At 34.3% G+C, this 19,609-nt stretch overlaps 5 protein-coding genes across 6 annotated transcripts; 4 read left to right on the top strand and 1 right to left on the bottom strand.

Annotated features, from left to right (window-relative positions):
• The first annotated feature begins 214 nt into the window (after positions 1–214).
• Positions 215–1,479, top strand: LOC101221306 (ethylene-responsive transcription factor ERF105). Its single transcript, XM_004143629.3, has one exon. It carries the CDS (start codon positions 382–384, stop codon positions 1,087–1,089), a length of 708 nt encoding a protein of 235 aa, XP_004143677.2. The 5' UTR covers positions 215–381; the 3' UTR covers positions 1,090–1,479.
• A 4,282-nt stretch (positions 1,480–5,761) lies between these two features.
• Positions 5,762–6,551, top strand: LOC101221542 (ethylene-responsive transcription factor ERF106). The gene has a single exon (XM_004143630.3). The coding sequence runs from the start codon at positions 5,899–5,901 to the stop codon at positions 6,379–6,381; it is 483 nt and encodes a 160-aa protein (XP_004143678.1). The 5' UTR covers positions 5,762–5,898; the 3' UTR covers positions 6,382–6,551.
• Positions 6,552–7,071: 520 nt separating this feature from the next.
• LOC101221770 (WD repeat-containing protein WRAP73) lies at positions 7,072–11,841 on the bottom strand. Of its 2 annotated transcripts, none has more exons than XM_011656549.2 (6): positions 11,504–11,841; positions 10,125–10,613; positions 9,148–9,369; positions 8,996–9,053; positions 8,339–8,449; positions 7,072–7,833 (listed from the first exon to the last, which is right to left on the bottom strand). In XM_011656549.2, exons 1-6 carry the CDS (start codon positions 11,618–11,620, stop codon positions 7,466–7,468), a joined length of 1,365 nt encoding a protein of 454 aa, XP_011654851.1. In that variant the 5' UTR covers positions 11,621–11,841; the 3' UTR covers positions 7,072–7,465. The 2 variants fall into 2 exon arrangements, with proteins under 2 accessions (XP_011654851.1, XP_011654852.1); XM_011656550.2 differs by having other exon boundaries at positions 8,339–8,446; positions 11,504–11,840.
• Positions 11,842–13,079: 1,238 nt separating this feature from the next.
• On the top strand, positions 13,080–14,608 carry LOC101216964 (F-box protein At5g07610). The gene has a single exon (XM_004143691.3). It carries the CDS (start codon positions 13,214–13,216, stop codon positions 14,393–14,395), a length of 1,182 nt encoding a protein of 393 aa, XP_004143739.1. The 5' UTR covers positions 13,080–13,213; the 3' UTR covers positions 14,396–14,608.
• A 1,206-nt stretch (positions 14,609–15,814) lies between these two features.
• On the top strand, positions 15,815–19,288 carry LOC101217205 (acid phosphatase 1). Its single transcript, XM_004143692.3, has 3 exons — positions 15,815–16,640; positions 17,316–17,525; positions 18,827–19,288. The coding sequence occupies exons 1-3, from the start codon at positions 16,228–16,230 to the stop codon at positions 19,002–19,004; spliced, it is 801 nt and encodes a 266-aa protein (XP_004143740.1). The 5' UTR covers positions 15,815–16,227; the 3' UTR covers positions 19,005–19,288.
• Positions 19,289–19,609: the final 321 nt, after the last annotated feature.

Here is a 19,609-nt window from a genome sequence, read left to right as displayed (position 1 = left end):
ATTTAAAAGTAACAAAAATTAAAATCAAATCTATTGAAGAAAAAAACTAAAAAAGTGAATTTCAATTTTCCTTTTCAAACAAAAAAAAAAAAGAGTAAAAGAGAAAAACGGAAAGAGCGACTCACCCCTTTGGAAGCTTCTCCGTAATCACAAATCATTCATATACCGAATGCCCCACACTCTAAACTACCCTTTTACCCTTCCTCCCCAAATAAACCTTCCCCTCCTTTCCTCTCCCTTTCCTCGAATCTCCTCTGAATCCCCCATTTTCATATCCTTTATAACCTCTCCTTCCTCACTCCCATTTTTCCACTCAATTTCTTCTTCTTCTTCTTCTTCTTCTTCTTCTTCATCCAATTTCATAACCCATCAACCGATTCCATGGATGACGCTTCCACTCTCGATCTCATCAGACAACATCTCCTCAACGATTTCAACTCCATCGAAGCTTTCGCTTCAAATCTCAACTTCGACCACAACAGTGGAGTCAACTCTCAAATCTCCTCCCCCACCCCTTCAAAGGTTGCTCCACGCCGCCCTTCGTTAAACGTAGCGATTCCACCTAAGAGTATCTCTGTAGGATCCGCGGTTGAAACCTCGATTGAGGCTAAATCGGATGTGGGTGTGAGTCGGCATTACAGAGGAGTTCGCCGGCGGCCGTGGGGGAAATTCGCGGCGGAGATTCGTGATCCCGCTAAGCGTGGGGCTCGGGTTTGGCTTGGAACTTATGATACTGCTATTGAAGCTGCGAAAGCTTATGACAGAGCTGCTTTTAGGATGAGGGGAAGTAAAGCGATTTTGAATTTCCCTCTTGAGGCTGGGAAGGATGTGGAGGATCCGCAGTCGACATCGGATGTTGGGCGGAAAAGGAGGAGGGAAAGTGAGAGTGAGGTTGTGGAAATGGGAAAGAAGGAGATGAAGAAAGAGGAGAGATCGGAAACAGAGGAGATCGGAGTTCCGACTACCGTTTGTCCATTAACGCCGTCTTGTTGGGCGTCGGTTTGGGACAGTGATGGGAAAGGAATTTTTAACGTGCCGCCGTTATCTCCTTACCCGTTAATGGGACATCCTCAATGCACAGTCATATAAATATATAAATAAAAATTGTGAAAAAAGAAATTTCATGAATTTGTTTTTCTTTTTTCTAAAAAAAAAAAAAAAGAAAAATTAAAATCCTTCAACTTTGTGAGGGTGAAGATGAAGCTTATCCAAGTTGATGAGAATTTAAAAAAGAAAAAAAAGAGATATATTTTGAGGTTTGGAAATTAGTATATGATTTGTTTGTTCATTTATTGATATGTAAAATTTTGAACCATCAAACATCATGAAGATGTGTTGATAGGTTAAATGGCTAAATATGAATTTCATTTGGTATGTGACTTTGTTTAAATTTTATGCCATGCTTCTTCTTGTTGCTTTAATTTCATCTTCTACAAATGTAAATAAGTTGTTTAATATATATAATAATGTTATGTTAAATTCAATGTGTGAGTATCACTTTTAATCACGTCGAACGCAATTAGCAAATCAATGTAGAGGTGCAATAAAATATATACACAATCTATCGCTGCGATATGTAGGACATGTTTGAATTGTTTTTTGAAGTATTTCAAAACACTTTTTAATTTAAAAGTACTTTTCAAAAAAAGTCAATCCAATCGAACTCGTACCAACCTCATTCATTTTATTAGTTAGAGCATGTTAGGTCATGTAATCCATCTCCTTTACTTTTAACTTAGGACATGATTGATTGTATGTTATATACTGTTCATTGATATAGATACTCATGATATAGTGTTGGCCGAACTGTCATAGTAAGATGCAAAAGGTCTCGATTGATTGTATGTTATTGTTCCTTGATATGGTAGTCGGCTTTCTAATCAAAGTCTATTACCATGAAAAAAATTTAAATTTTAGTCCCTCGAGTTTTCGAGAACGGTTGAGATTTTAAAATATGCAAATTTAATTCTTGCATTTATAACAATCAAAACATGTATATACAAACACATACGTACTTTTGCATTCTATGTAGTTTACTTGCAACTCTTCCCCCTCCTTTCAAAATATTCGTAAAGGTACTTTCTTGGTTTTTGTTCATCTTTTTCCAATAAAAACGAGACTGTTGTGAAATCGAAAAATAAAACGAGTCACAACCGAAATATGAATATGAAGAAAATATAATATCATAGTAATATAAATAATAAATAACAAAACGACTAAAATGATATTTAAAATTTCACATTGTCTCATCCTTAGAATAGAGACTCAATTTTATAATTTCCAAGAACCCATTATAATTTTATTTTCGCTAAAAGAAAAATACGTCAAATCGCAATTCGGTTACGTAGCCTAGTTTTGAAAGAAATTTTCAAATCAACATTGTTCATGTTAATTTTAATTTTCCAAAATATAGAAAATGTTTTGATGTCAGAATTGTTGAAATTTTTTACAAATATAACAAAATTTTACTTTCTATATCAATGATTGATCTTAATAAAACCAATGTCTATCTAGATCTATATATAGCTAAAACGAGAGATGTATATCTAAGTCTATCATAGTTTATCATAGATAGAAGGGAACAAGAATTTTCTTCATTTGTAAAATATTTTCAAAAATTTTGCTACATTTGAAAACATCCCACATATAAAATCGTGAAATTGAAACAGTTCAAAACACACAATGAATAATGCATATAAACATATAAATTAATGTTTACAACACAAATTTATGGATCCACTCCTAAACTATTCGTACAATCAACATACACAATACGTCAACGACAATAAATACAACAACAATAGTAGGGTTCACGTGAAAGAATACCATAATAATAGAGCCCTTAGCTTCTTCACATACCCATAGTTTTGATTTTGATTTTTAGTTTTGTGAGAGTATTATTATTATTATTATATATTGTTGCAAGTTGTTTGTGAACTTAACTTCTAAAACCAAAACCCTTCACAACTTGCAATGACATAGACCACTGTCCTCAACAATAATATCATTTTCACTTCTCTTACTCTCTTTTTCTTCTTCTCTTTGGTCCACTCCATACCCCACCTTTCCCCTCCGACTTGTCGTTGAAACTTTCACAATCTTTTGTATCGAGCTATGTCCTCCAAGATATCATTTGATCTGTTATGATGTTTTTGTTTATTATAATTTTAATGTTTTCGTTTCCACTATATTTTTTCTTAGCTTAATAATTGCGAGATAGAAGATCAAACATTATTCAAATATCACCACTGAACTTTAGTTAAAATTACTAGTTTTTAGTCTTTCTAAGCTTTCATGCATTTGTGTTTGTTGCATTATTGAATAACTTTTAATTCCATGTCTTGTACGTACGGTATTATAAATTATAAAGGTTAAATGTGTTTAGTACTCTTAATATTTTAAATTTTAAAATCTAACCCAAATTTTGTATTTTTCAACTCCACCAATATGAGAGTTTGGATATTTTTTGATGATTAAAACAAAATTAGGTCAAATTCTTAAATGATGTACCTTACTAGGAATTTATTAGTTTACAATCATACAAATATGTGGGACACTCTTTAATATATATAGTTTCCCACCAAATTCTATAGAGATATATATACTTTGGATTAACATGGAGTGAAATATTTATTATAGGATAGGAGTAGATTGGCTTTTCGTTTGGAGACATAGGTTCCCTACAAAGTAATTAAATACGACATCAAATCAAATCAATGGTCGTTTGCAAAATGATAACAATGGAACGAAGATAAATATTAAGATTTAAATCTCGTAAAAATGTTGTTATTTCTAAAAGGAATTGTCTTATTATTAAGATTAAATTTGGTGCATGGTAGATGGATTGATAGATAGAACTTTAAACATATAGAAAATATGGAGATAGTTATTGAAAGTCTTCACTATAAGTCAACATGAGGATGGGGACATGAAGAGGAGATAAGATTGATGGGGTGTTTTCGAGTGAAAGACGTGTGTGGATTTGATATTAAATATATGAACCAGCCAAGTTGGGTAGTCATTAATGGAGGTGTGAGTCCCTACGTTTGGGACAACTTTGTCTTCAAGTGATTTCCCCCATCTCTTAAGACTTGATATGCATCACAAATTACGACACTATTTGGAAGTTTGTGTATTGGTGATATATATATTGAGTAAAATAGGAGTTATATACACCATCATCTATTTGGTACCATACAAAAGTTTTTGTTCATTATTATTCTAGGATACGTTTTCTTAATTCTTTTAAAAAGAAAAGTACCTCGAACTAAGATCTACGGGTGACTATAAACTTTTAACGTATGTTTTCTTGTATCTTATTTGAAAGTAGGATTCTAGTTTCAACATATCGTGTTATGAACTTTGTCATTTCTACTATGTATGCGTTGTTTGTCCCTAAGATTAGAAAGGAGTCGTGTGGACTATTTTAACCTACTTTATGTTTGACGACCCTAGTATTATCATAATAATAGAATTAGGGTTTTCCTAATCTTATAAGTATTATGATAATACTCTTGTTCTCATCGATGGATTTAGTATAGGTCGAGCAACCAATTATTATTTAATATTTGTAGGTAGTTTAGTGGTAACTACGCTTGTCAGCCCATTTTGTAGTTTTTTTTAGATTTTTATTTTTTTTCACTAAGTTACAACTCGAAACCCTCTGTTAATCAATTTTCTGGATCTGCCACTGCTGGTTCTCATTCCCCTTTCTCCTCTTCCTCATCCCCTCCTCCCTCTCAAGCCAAAGATAAAATTCCAATAGCAACCATTATAAAAGAAAATAACGCTGACAAAAGCTGAGATAATAGTCTGCGTAGACCATTATAAGTTAAGATGATCATAGGTTTGTGACATGACTTCCTAATTAAAATAAGTAGGATCAAATCAAATCAAACAAATCTTTAGTAATTGAGATTATAAAGGAATTCTTTTATGTCTTAGCAATTATAATAAACCATTTTATTTGAGTAAAATTTAGATAGTAGTCACCTCAACTTTTCATGCAAGGCATGGCAAACTACAATGTAGCCACCTTTCATTGTATGTATTGGATGCAAATTTGAAAATCAACCTTATCACTAATTATAATTAATTGATAGACATTTGAAAGGTTTTTTTTTTCTCTTCATCCATCTAATCTAACAATGTATGACTATTTGTTACATTATAACATATTACGATGACCTTTTGAAAAGTTTTCTAAAATGCATACGTGTGAGAACAAATCATTCCATTCCAAAATTTCTTTTTATTTGTTTAGTAAATATGATAAAGATGCCAAAAAAGGTTGAAAAGAAGAAGAAGACAAAAGTGATTACTCAAAAGTGATCCCAACCCCTTTCCACTGTGTGACAAAAATCAAACATAAAACTCAAAAAAGTCAAATAATTGTCTAAATAATTTAGAAAAGATGGGTCCAATAATAACAAAACCTTTATTACATCTATATTTAAATTATTAAATAACTAAGTAAATACAACATAAAAATTAACATAGTTAGTAACTTTATTAAACCCAATCCTCAAAATACAAACTCGACCCTTACGAGTGTGTATATAAGTCGGGTAGGATTGGTGGGTTGGTTTTTTATTTTTAAATATATTAACTTAGAAAAAATTTCATATGTTTTTCAATAGACAAGTTGAACAAATTGTTATTCAACGTGCAAATGTATGTATATATATACACACGATCGGATTGAGTCGGATGAACGGAGAACTAGCTCAATTTTTCTCTCTTTAATTTGGATGTTTTTGGAAATTCCAAAATTAGGGTTTGTTTAATGTGAAGTATTAGAATTCGGTTTACACGTGTTGGTAGAGGCCATTGTAATTTCCACCACTATAAATCCTAAACCCAAAAGCTTTCCTCAACTCAGTGTTCAATCTCATCAAAATGGAACTACCACTTGAAGAAGACAACGACGACGAGTTCTCCCCATTGAACCTCATCCGCTACCATCTTCTTCAAGACAGCTCCCATTCCTTCTCCACTCTCCCAGATTTCGGATTCAAACTCCAATTCCAAGATTTCGACTACGTCAAACCATCATCCCAAGAGGAAGAAGACCCTCCGATTCAAAGTCCAAAGACCCACCCACAACAACAATCCCCCGACGACGGTAGGCGTTACAGAGGGGTTCGGCGGCGGCCCTGGGGGAAGTTTGCTGCGGAGATTCGTGATCCGAGTAGAAAAGGGAGTAGGGTTTGGTTGGGGACTTTTGATTCGGATGTTGATGCGGCTAGAGCTTATGATTCTGCTGCTTTTAAGATAAGGGGAAGAAAAGCTAAGCTGAACTTTCCGTTGGATGCCGGAAAAGCTGACCCGCCGCCGGGGAATGGCCGGAAGAAGAGACGTGAGACAAATTTGAATGTTTAGTGAAAATGGAAAAACAGTTTATAAAATCTTTGAACAAATTTTCATTGTGGATTAATCATGAATTTGTATATAAATATGTTGTGTTAAATTACAATTTCTTTTCTTTTCTTTTCATTTTTGTTTGATTCAACAAAATATTTATCTTACAACTTGGAGATATTAATTTTGGACTTCGTTGCTAAATTAGGTGATGGAAACATTCATTAAAGCATATTTATTTGCGGTTAGGTATGTGAACTAACTTTCATACATGGTTGAGAAAAAAAATTCTCCAATCCATTAAGGTATTGTACTAAAAGCACTAAAAAGAGAAAAGGAAGAAAAATTCTAATGTGTAGTTGTTTAGTTTTTATTGCACAAAAATAAAAACGTTGTTATTTACTTGTAAAACTATGATTAGTCAAATTTAGTATTGTAATAGTCACTTTTGTTTGTTGTCACACTCAATGGGACTTAGGGAGTAAGGACCTTACCACCAAATTTACATTTTACTACTTCTCAACATATATCAAAGTCCATCAATCAAATCAACACAATGTTACTTCAATCACTCCAAATTGCACACACTAAGTAAAGAAAAAAGAGAGAACTCTATCATTACTTCGTAGGAAAAGAGACTTCATTCAAGCTTTAGGATACTAATAAACTATGAAATTTTATTATATTTTTAACGATTTTACCGGAAAACGATTTTTCAGCCAAACGAAATTTTCACCTATTCACAAATCGATAAATTAGAGCAAAATGTACACTTTGGCATAATGTTCAATTGTTCTGATTATGAACATCTAAAGATACAACATTACTTTACTTTTTAATAATCCTTCATCTTCCCTAATAGTACAACTCCCAATATGAGAAAAATCCTACAAAAACTAATGCTAAATTTGTATCTCAGTTTTACAACAAATGTGGAGGTTCATCTTCATACTAATTAGTAATTACATCTTCCAAATTCTGATATAGACCTGTACCTAAAATTCTCCCAAAAGAGAGCTCCTCAACTCAACCAAATCAAAACCTCTTGATTTCTAAGTTCCATTACTCTAAAGTCAAGAAAGTACCATTTCATAAGGAATCATCATTACTCCTCCGAACTATAATCACTTGATTCTGGTAAAACAGGAACAGCAGCACAGCAGAACGCTTCTTTGTCCTTAAGGAGAACACAGCTACCATCCGAATTCCATTTCAGGTCGGTTATTGCGAATTCCGATAGAGGAACGTTTACGCAATAAGCCCCTGCAGGGGTCCACATGTACAAATGTGGGCTACCGGTGCAGAGAATAAGACGTGTGCACGTCGGATCCCAAGCTGCTGCTCGAATAGGATCTTTCTGCACCAAGATGGCTGCTAGTTCTAGATGGTGAATGTCCCAAATCCAAAGAGCAGTCGGCATGCTGTCGTTGCGTGTACAGATGTATTGGCTATCCTTGCTCCATAGCATGAGACCTGTTATATCAATTAACGGTACAACCATATTTAGGAGAGATGGTATCTTCTTATCTAATACAAAACACCAGAGGGATGTTCAAACTTATTGCTAACAACAAACAGATAATCCAAATTGTGTTTATGCATGACACCTTAATTATGAGAAAACTATTGTACGTACCCTTTTGTTTCCCATTAATAGTGCAAGAACTAGTAAGATCTGATTTTAAATGGAACATGGAGTTAGGATTACTTAGCGGTTCATGATTGTAACTTGATTTTGGTAGGCTTATCTTTAGTAGTTCTTTATGCTAATGAATGTTTATGTTTTACTATGTACTTCATGGCAAGTATACAACGAAAACAAACAATACTATGCGAGGTTTTACTCTCGTACGATACAGAACACAAACCTCATAAAGTCAACAAATACATTATATATCTTAATAAATTTTAAATACTATTTGAAAGAGAAGAAAATGATTGAGCATGCATTCACATTTGGCAGGAACAGAGGGTTTACCAATGCCTTGCTTAGGATTTGGTTTGTCAGCAAGGGGTTTCTGGAATGGCAAAGTAATAGGAACTTCTGTAACTTCGTATCTGACCCTGAAGTGTCCTTCGGTAGAGTCTTCTTGAAAATAAGAAAAACGTACAGATAAAGCAATTAGCAATGGAGTAGTTCGAATGTTTAAAAATTGAATAGTATAAAATTAAAGACGAAAGACTAAATGATTGGCTGATTTCACACATCATGTTTTGATTTCAAAACCATGTGAAGGGAGAAAAAGACTGAGTGACAAATTAGTAGTCTAATTTTGTTCTGATAAGTCGATGGCCAAGATTATGATATTTATTGGCCTTTTGTGGTACCCATTTCAGAGAAAAGATGGCTTCTTTATGAAGGCAACACCACACAACTGCAAATTTACGAACAATTGAAAATTGAGCTATGATGGGTAGTGAAAGAAAACTGATGGTATGACATTTTGAATGGTCTTTCTTAACTGGCGAGAAAAAGATAAAGACCTCACTCTAAAACACCGAAACTATAAAAGAACGTATTCAGGAAAAATTAGGATCAAGTACCATCTAAACAAAGGGGATTTTTTTTACAATGTTAACTAGAAATTTACAGACAATAGATTAATGTAAGGTCACTTCAGAAAATAAAATTTACCAGAATCATCGTTGAGACATAATTCTGACATATTAAGCTGCAATGGTTCGTCCACCTCCTAAACATGAAAGGGAAAAACATGAGCTTTCTTTGTTTTTTTTTTTTTAGAAAACGATCATAGAACAGTAACTGGAAAGACAAAATAATATTACCTTAAAAATAGCAGTGCAACTAGGACCCCGAACAGTAGATACATGGATAAACTCAGCAAAAGTCTTCCATGTCAGATGATTTAAAACTCTCAACATCTGATCATAACTACCAACAGCTAAAAACTGTCCACAAGGTGACCATGAAACACTTTTTACACCAAGTCCACTTTCATATGCCTGATACTTAAATAGACACCTTCCATCTGGAGAGTAAATCAAAACCTGCAAAAACCAAACCGAGCTTTACATATTATTATCTTTAGTTAATTCAGTATTAAAATTAATTAGCCATATGAAATGTTTTGTTTCAATTTCCATGTATTGCTTTAAAGCATGACTTCTCAAGGAACAAAGGGAACTTTAGTCTCTAGCCTTCAAAATTATTTTAGAATTTTGGTTTCACACCATAATAATCAGTATTATGACTTTTAAGCACACTAAAAGACCAAGTGGAAAGGATTAGAAAAAACAAAAACAAAAAAAACGACAAAAGAGGGAGAAGAGAGTATAAAGGATCAGACAGTAAATTTCTCCTAAAAATATCAAAGCTCCTTATAGACTTTTGGGGTATCTTCAACATCTTCTTGATTACCATGATATGACGATGGAAGTGATCTTGTGATATCAACCAATTTATTGAATAGCAAATAGGCACAGAGCTCCCTAGCTCACAAAGAATCATTTCAGTACAAAATATATCAAAATCATACTTATCATTCTTCTACTCATGGGTGTAATCTTCATGGATCCTTATGGTCTAGTAGTTTTATTGTTTTGTTTTAATAGCTCCTTTTCTTCAAATGGACTCTATTTCTATGGCCAAGTATAGCCATTCATCTCTATAAAATAAAGCAGAAGATATTGATGAAGAAGAAGAGGAATGACAAAAAAGTGGACTTTCACATTGATCAGTTTCACAAGATGTATGCACCAGAAATATCCAGTAAATATTTAAAGCTAAAACATGATGATATCACCTTATAGTCAAGAGGCGAGTCCCAGACCACAATAGAACTATCATCTGGCGACCATTCAAGATCTGCCAAATCCAGAGTATCAACAGCAAAAACACCCATGATCTCCCATGTATGACAAGAAATGAGATTAATGTAATCCTTGCAATCTTTACGAGTGCAAACCGCTGCAAATTTCCCATCTTTGGTAAATGAAACTCCCTTGGAAGTATGCTTTGGCCACTGCACATGTACGCATGCTGTATTTACCAACGACCAAACTGTCAACCGTAGTTGAAAATCTGATGTGGTCAATATGTGACGGCTGTCTGGGCTCCATCTGGCATACGCAATGCCTGCCGGACCATCATCTATCTTGCACGTCCATTCAGGCTGTGTCAATGACCATGCCTGTATCATTGGTTTTTTATATAAACCACATAGAATGTATTCAGAATCAAGGGCCCATTCGATGTAGCTTATCTTGTCCAGACAGGAAAACAAGTGCACAACCTGCATTGCATCATTTAAGTTATATATCGTCTTGATAAGCAAAGCTACATTTACCTCACAACCAAGCTACTGCTCAAGTTTCCATTGGGTTCTCCACCCACCCCACCATAATAGAAAATCAAAGCAAGAACAAAGTTTACTTGTGTCACTTTTATCTGTCAATGTAAAGAACCCGAAAGAACTAGCATCAAGTTTTACATGTATCATTCCAAATCTATTATCAACTGTTGCTAATAAGATGGTCATACTTCTAAACCTTCCTTTCTCCTATATTTATGTTTCTGTTGTGGTTTTAACCAAAATTTTATGATTCTTGAGACGAGTACATAATGATTTAGAAGCAGCACGAGAGTAATCATAGATACCCTGCATTTAAAGAAGAGGAAAGCACTAACAAATAGCTCGAGAGAGATTCTCCAGTATGTCAATGCAACTCGATTAGAATGCTTCAGTTCCAATAAATCATACTGAGATCTTACATTCTCATAGTTTTGCATTTACATTTACCAATTCAGCCTGAAAAGGCCCAAAATGGCTACATCCTTGCTGATCTCCAACAAATCTATTTAGCAACAGAACGGAAGCAGGCAAATGGTTTTGCCTAAAAATTGGAAGAGAAAAATAAGATGTTTTATTGATCTTCACTGTAAAATGAAAATAGCTTCTAGACGGGATTTATCCTAAATAGGGACTCATAAGAAAAACACCCAAATCAGCTCACTTCAGTTCAATTTATCCTACTTGGTTAAACAATTCAGCAATGCTGCTTAACAAAGATACACAGAAACTCTCAATCTCAAATACCCTAATCGTTTAGTTATACATTGGCGAAAATTTGAGATCAGAATATAAGTTAAAATTTCAAAATAATAGAATGAATCGAGAGAGACCTTGAAGGAGAGAGTGTCGCGAACAACAAGACGATAATCGACGGCCACAGCGATGAAACGGGAGTTGGGAGAGAAACAACAGGGCCCAGTCTGCTTGTAAGTCTCAGTGAACTCCATAGCTTCTGGAGAGGAGGAGGAAGCTTAAAAAGGATAATGGGGAAATGGGGTTGAATGGGAAAGAGATTGGGAGTCTCTACATTTGAATTTGCAAGAGAAAAGTGATTAACAATTGGATCAGACCAAAATCTGGCGGAAACAATCCACCAAAAAGGAACCAACTTTTTGGAGATTTCAAATATATTCTCACAAAACTATCGACGAATTTTGGTGTCCGAAATTTCAAGTTCATATATTATTTTCACAAATAGCCTCAATTTCCAAATTATTGTATGAATAACTCAAATCATAATAATTTAAATTAAAATCCTAAGATCCTATTTTTCTTTATCCATCTTCAAACACTCGAGTAGCCCAAATTCTTGTGTTCCTCTCTTAGATCCTTTCAATGGCAATGAATAGTTGGAAGGGGAAAGTAGCACGAGCTCGAGGGTTCAATGAGAGCGGGTGTTGGATAGTCTATAAGTTACTTGAAGCGTGAGCATAAATGATTTGTTTGAAGTAAGTGGTGAACGATTGCCACAAGTGCTCTAAGTGGTATGTTAAGTAAGTGAAGTGTTGGTATCCACTCTTTTCAAATTTCAAATCGTTTGACATTAACACCATGTAGATTAAGTCATCTCTACAAAAATTCTCAAAATAACGATTGACTCAAATTAAAGAAAACAAAACTAACATGTTTCTCTCTTTTAATTGTGTTCACGATTGAACTATACTCACGATGCTTATTTTACTGCGAACAAAAAGGGGGGAATAGGAGAGAATTTATGTGTTGGCAAGTGTAATGTGATGCAAGTAAAATGTTAGTTTTCATTGATTTTAAAATATGGGTCAATTTTTAGTGAAATTTGGACGATCTAAGATTGCTTTCACTACTATTTCCATAAATACCAACTTTGGAAAAGAAAATCGAATAAAACTCATATAATTTATAGGTCCAATCATAATCAATGATTTGAAATAAAATTGAGGAAAATTGGTGGGTTTTAAGAATTTCGGTAAAATGTGTGATTTTTTTTTTAGTTTTAATAGAATGGGTCGAATTTATGCAAATCAACCAAAGAAATGTGTTAGTGGAATGAAGAAAAAAGACACAAATTGCTTTTAAGACTAATTTGACGAGAGATGATGTGACGTGACATTTTTGTGAAAGAGGGTTTAAATGGGAGTGACTCACTAACACTCTAAAACTAATTGGGGTATAAGAAACTAATTGGGGTATAAGAAGTTGAGTTTGTAAAAGAAAATGTTGAGATTCATGTAATGAAAAATTGACGTTGTTTAATGTTCAATTCATTAACCTCTACATCTTTAGTTTTATTAGTTAAGCTTATATTAAGTGCTACTACTGGGTTTGTGTGTGATTTAATTGAAGTTTTTGTGACCACAATAACATTATCATAAACTTATCATAAACATCACTTTCCTAAGTTGTTTAAAAATATTTTATATGAGTGATAAAAAATCAAATTGCAAAGCTTTCACAAGAAGCCTTTGAATTAGTCTCCAATGGCTTCCTTCCTATGCAATTTTGCTTTCAATCAGTTTCTTTAAAACCTCTCCCATCTTCTACCTCAACTTCATCACTCTAAAATGCTCTCCTCCAAACTCCCCCGCACCTCCCCCGCCACCGAACAAGTTCTCATCAACGACGATCTCTTCTTCCAAATACTCCTCCGTTTACCCATCCGTTCCCTTCTCCGATTCAAATCCGTCTCCAAACGATGGCTTTCCCTCATTTCCAATCCCAATTTCTCTCACCGTCGAACTATTTCCCATCATCCCAATCCCACTCCTTCAGGTATCTTCTTCCCCCGTCCAACCCCTAAATCCCCTCCATTTGATTTCATCAATTTCACCACAAATCCATCTAGGCCTCCATTCGAATCTCCCCATTTCGCCGACGACAAACACGGATTTCTTATCCTCCAATCATGTAATGGATTGTTCTTATGCAGCACTTACAATGGAAACTACTCGACAAGAGATTTTTACATTCATAATCCAACAACGAACCATCACACGAAGCTTCCCTATCTTCAAGTCGGAGCAGTTTTCGGTCTCAATTTAGCATTTGATCCTCTACGATCATCAGATTACAAAGTGATTTGCGTTCGATACTCCGATGCCTACACGGACACCTTCCAAATCGAGATGTATTCCTCTGTAACCGGCCCTTGGAGGCCCGTCCAAGGCGTGTTTTCAGCTCCATTGAGTATGAGATTCGATTCCGGAGTGTACTGGAACAACGCTGTTCATTGGATCAGCACTTCGGAAAACAGTCTTTACTTCGATCTACGTGAAGAGAAAGTCCATGACTTACCAATGCCTGGAGTTCCCGACGGACAGGAACAGAGAAGGGTGAAGTATTTTGGGACTTGTGGTGGGAATCTTAATTTGATAGAAATCTATGAAGCTCAAGAAATGGAGTTGAATGTTTATCAAATGCAAGACGATCATTGTGGTTGGTTTGTGAGGTATCGTGTTGATCTTCGTGGCGTATCTGTTGTGTTTCCGGAAATGATTCCATCTGAAGATGATGCGGACTTGGGTTTGTTCCCCAAATTCTCGGTGGCGGCCGTTGTTGAAGGAATTGAGGAAGCGTCTGTTGTTTTGGAAGTTGATGGGAAAATCGTGAGAGTGAACGTTGAGAGTGGAAGATTTGAGAGATTGGGAGAGATCGAGAAGGGTGGATGTTCTTCACAATTACCACTGGCTGTTGGGTTTGGACGGATTGATGCATTTTTGTACATTGAGAGCCTTGCATCTGTTTAAATGTTTAATTTCAAAGACACATCTAATAACAAAAAGGAAAAAGTTCAAACAATTGTTCCAAGAGATATGTAGGAGACTTAGCCTACTGTCCACTCTCATAAGAGTATCTATAGGATTTGTGGAGTCAGAGGCGAAAGGCTCTCTATGGATACATATATTTTTTTTTGTTTTGTTATCAATACTAATTTGATAATATCTCTTCTTGTACTCAAATCTCTAATTTCCATCCCCAACCCACCAACGAATTCTCAAATCCGTCTCTAAACGATGGCTTTCCCTAATTTCCGATCCCGATTTCTCTCATCGTCGAACCATTTCTCATCCCCTACTCCTTCAGGCATCTTCTTTCCCCGTCAGTACCCTCTTTCTCCTAAATTCGATTTCATCGATTTGCGCCCAAATCCGCCTCGGGTTCCCTTTGAATCTCTTGAATTTTCTTTGCCAAAACATGGGATTTCAGTGGACTCCTGTAATGGTTTGTTATTGTGCGCCCCACGAAGGTGAAATATATCCAAAGAGCGATTATTAGATTCACAATCCAACAACCGAACAATACACAACGCTCAGATTGAGAGAACCAGATAAATCACTAAAGTTTCAATAATGATAGATAAGTTCTTAAACTTGTAAAGATGCTAAAATTGGACTCTAAACCTTATCATAATTCTAAAAATTGAACCGATTAGATATTATTAAATTTCGCTGGGGTCTAATGTCTTGACTTTGACTTTACTAATATGTGGTTGTATAGAGTTCTAAATCTTTATAAAGAAATTTTTATGCCTTTTAGTCTTTCATAGAATGTTAACAAAATTCAAATCCCACCTCACTTTGACAACTAATCAATAAATATTTTTAACAATTTTTTTTAAAAAATTAGAGCATGTTTGGTAATTTATTTGTTTTTGAAAATTAATTTTTTAAAAACCGTGCGTTTTGTAACTAATTCAACTTTTTTAGTTTTTTTAATAGAAATTTGTTTTTAAACTCCTTTTTTAGTTTTTTAATAGAAATTTGTTTTTAATACGAGGAAAGAAAATTGAAAATTAAAAAACATAAACAAAAAGATTTTTTTTTTTTAATAAATAAAAGGATAATTGTCAAAAATTATAAGTTTGTCAAAATTTCATATTCTTTTGCAAAAGGTCTTAAAAAAATATAAAAAAAAACATAATATAAACATTACCAATTAAGTATATATATTTTCTAGAAATGAAATAAAGTGTATTAATTGCTATGATTTATTGATGGTAGAAACGTTGGTGGATTATCATTTATTTGTATAAATGTAATATTCTTAGGAATATAATATTAATTCCACAAAATCAAAGACAAAAAAAAAAAAGAAATAAATAAAAAGAAAAAAGAAAAAAAAGAAAAAAAAAAGGAAAGAAGAACTGAAGGTTGAAAATGAGTGAAAAGGAAGAAAGACAGTAGGAAGCTTGCCTATTTAATGGAGATACCAATTTTCCATTTGCGCATTCAGCTAAATTCATCTTCTTCTTCGCTTAATCAACAAGGCAAATTTCCCTTCCACCAACCCTCTCACCCTCTCCTCCATTAATACACCGCTCCCTGGAGAGGAAGAGAGGTTATTCATTCTCATCTCTTCAATTCCTTTTTCTCTCATATCAATCAAGAATCATCCTTTCTTTCAAACCCAGAATATTCCCTTCCAGATCTCATATACCCATTTCCTTTTTCTCAATCTATCTTCCTTTTCATCCATTTTTAAAATACCCATTTCTTTATATATATATATATATATATATCTATATATATTATTATATATTCGATCTCCATCGCCTCGATTGGCCCCTGTTCCTTTAAACATGGGGTTTCTACGATCTTTCTCTCTCTTGTGCTTAATTTCTGTAGCTTTGGCTCATGAAGCTTTTGATTCTCATCTCCTTCCGAGACCACTTATTCTTGAGTTTCCTGAGGGTGTTGTGAATCAGGTGAAGGAACTTGATGGAGAAATCAAATTGAGATGTGATAGTTGGAGATTCAATGTAGAGGCTAATAATTTGAATCCGTGGAAAAGGATCCCGGAAAGTTGTTCTGAATATGTGAAACAGTATGTAACGGGTCGGGCTTATCAACTTGAACTTGAAATTGCTTCTAATGAGGCACAGGTTTTTGCCAAGACTGTGAAATTGGTTGGCGATGGAAAGGATGTCTGGGTTTTTGACATTGATGAGACCTTGCTTTCCAATCTTCCTTACTACACAGACCATGGTTATGGGTAAGGTTCTATTAAAACTCTGTAAACTCTCTTAATTTTTTTTTTTTAGAATTATTGCGAATTTTGATGAGTGGGTTCTTGACTTATTTGGCTATTCTGAATTTTAGTTTTGGATTAGGGGATTAGGGGTAACTGAACTTCTATATTCTTAACGTTGGTTCATGATGTTGAGGTAGATGAGAAAATTGTTCAATTTAAATTTAGCGTGGACCGTTTCAGGGTTGTGTTTGTTTAGTTCTGAAATTAAAAAGTCCTAATTAGTTCACATATTTACATCAATTCAAGATAGTTATTGTCTCATCGTTGCGTCGATTTATTTAAATGATGGCGTGACACGGATGCTGTCTGATAGGTGTTAAAAAAAAAGAGAAGCCATGTGTTCAAAATACTCATCTTTGAAGCAACATCTCAAATCCTTTTTTATGTTTGTTTGTATCAACAAATATTTGTTCAATAGCTATAACTAGATAAAAGTAAAACCACAATTCAAAATTTAGGAATGTAGTTGAATCGTCATTTCATGTTTGAGGATTACAAATCATGTGCTCTCTTAGCTTCTCCGTGAAACAAACAGACGGGTTATGATTGGCAGTCGTAGCTTCACTAATTGGTTATATTTGTCTGCGTAGTTTATCTAACTCATATGCAAAGTTGATTTGTTTTGGCAATTGACAGTTCGGAGAATTTCAAGCCTGATGAGTTTGATAACTGGGTTGAGAAGGCTACAGCACCTCCCCTTCAGCCCAGTTTAGAATTCTATAAAGAACTTTTGGATCTAGGATTCAAGCTGGTTTTGCTTACTGGAAGAAGCGAAAAGCAGAGGGAATGTACAACACGGAATTTGATAAATGCAGGGTTTTATGACTGGGATAGGCTCATATTAAGGTACGTATTCTCCCGTATTTTAGTTAGCTTGATTATCTAGTGATTCTATCAATTTGTTTAGTGCTTGTTTTATATTCGATGCCTAGCTTAGAAATGAAGTCCACTTTTTTGTTGTCGGTTTTAAGTGTTCATAGACCTAATGATGTCAAATGTGGTAAAGGTTTTCCTAATCATTTTTTCCCATTTATTATATTATAGTTGAGGATGTGAGGAAGAGCATACTGCTTGGCTTTCTGTTTCTTTTTCCATATAGTTGATATTAAAAATTCCAACTTTAGGTTTTGTGAGTTAAGGCAAAGTCATGATTTTCCTTGAACGGTGTGCTGTTTCCTCGTTTTCCTTGAACGGCAAAGTCATGATTTTCCTTGAACGGTGTTCTGTTTCCTCGTTTTCAATATCCCAAAACTAGCCTAATTTGGACTTTACGTGAAAGTGTAGGCAGAGATTGATCTCAGTTTAGAAACGTAAACCATGGACATCCCACCCCACCAAATAAAAGTGAAGAAAGAAGAAGGCTATAATTCTAGTGTTCTTCAGAGTCTGAAATGTCTCTAAACTTTCTCTATATCAGATTCCTCTTGGAAGTTCCATTGTTATTCTGCAAATCAGCTTTTGAGTTTTCTAAAGACTCAAAGGCGGGAAAATACACCCAGGAAGTGAAAAATGCGATGCACTTATAATACATTTGAGACTTTGAGTATGACATCATTTCACCAACTTGACTATATCTCACTTATTAAAGGCATGTATGATCAATCAGAAAGTTAGAGGTTTGTAGGCCCAAAAAGATCTTTTTAAATAGTAAGAATTCATGGTGACTTTCTTACTTTGTATGGCACGGATTGTGTTTTGATCCCATATTGGCTGATAAGGCTAATATTTGTCTCTCTCATCACCTATGGACTACACTCTTGACTTTGTATGCATTTTTAAGATCTCTAGATTCGATATTAGTACATGTGGACCTGGATAGCGTCTAAATCTAGATCTACTAATGTAGGATATGTACATTATGATAAGAAAACAAAGAAGCTATTACTCCATATTTCTTGAAAGGGACACAATAAACCAATGAGTTTCTATTTTTTCCAAAAGTAATTTGATCTCTTTAGCTTTTATATTATTCATTCTATTGGCAGGTACTAGACCAAGAACCCTTCATTTTGAATGTGCACCAACAGCCTTGATTTTTTTTAAATGTTAAAACATCGTTTCTTATACTTTTGTTTGATTAATTCGTTAGTTACCTTCATTTTGGTTTATAATTATCAACTACTCCAAATGTTTCTGAACCTGTACAGGAGAGATGATGACCAAGGGAAGTCAGCAATACTTTACAAATCTGAGAAGCGGAGCGAGATGGAGAACGAAGGATTACGAATCATCGGAAACTCTGGTGACCAATGGAGTGATTTATTGGGCACTTCAGTTTCGGTTCGTTCTTTCAAACTTCCAAATCCTATGTATTACATTTCCTGAATATAGAGAAGGGATGCATCACATCATCAACGTTATGGTTCATAATCAAACCATGGTTCAATATCTCCCAAAAAACTGTACATACGTTAAAAGATTTCTGATTTGTTTGATGTTGAATTAAACACACAGTTAAAAGAGATCCATACGATCTTTTAATTTATATATTAGTGACTTAGTGTTGATGATAGTTGAAACTCCTTTGTAAGCTCCATTATCCTTATTTATTGGATTTATAAATGATCATACTTTTATCTTTCCTGTATATTTGAGACATTCTGGTGAAATACTGATTCTTTGCTATGATTAAGATTATTCCAATTTTAGCTATGAATATGCATGACCTTTGTCTCTAGAGAGTGGGAGGGTTGAATCTCCTATACTATAACGGTTGTATAAAAAAAGAAATTGAATGAAATTAGAGTCATTAATGAGTTTTATCAAAATCTATTTTGGCAACATATCTTTAATGGAACACCACACAATTTTACGTGGTGGATGCAAATGTAAGGAAGGGAGCAAAGTGATATTCGCTCCACTTGAATTCTCTCAATTATTGAAAAGAGAGAGGACATTAGAAATAGCATCTTTTATGTGTATGTATATAT

The sequence above is a fragment of the Cucumis sativus genome, chromosome 5 (assembly GCF_000004075.3).
Source record: "Cucumis sativus cultivar 9930 chromosome 5, Cucumber_9930_V3, whole genome shotgun sequence".
Lineage (NCBI taxonomy): Eukaryota > Viridiplantae > Streptophyta > Magnoliopsida > Cucurbitales > Cucurbitaceae > Cucumis > Cucumis sativus.
This window is presented reverse-complemented; position numbering and strand designations above follow the sequence as displayed.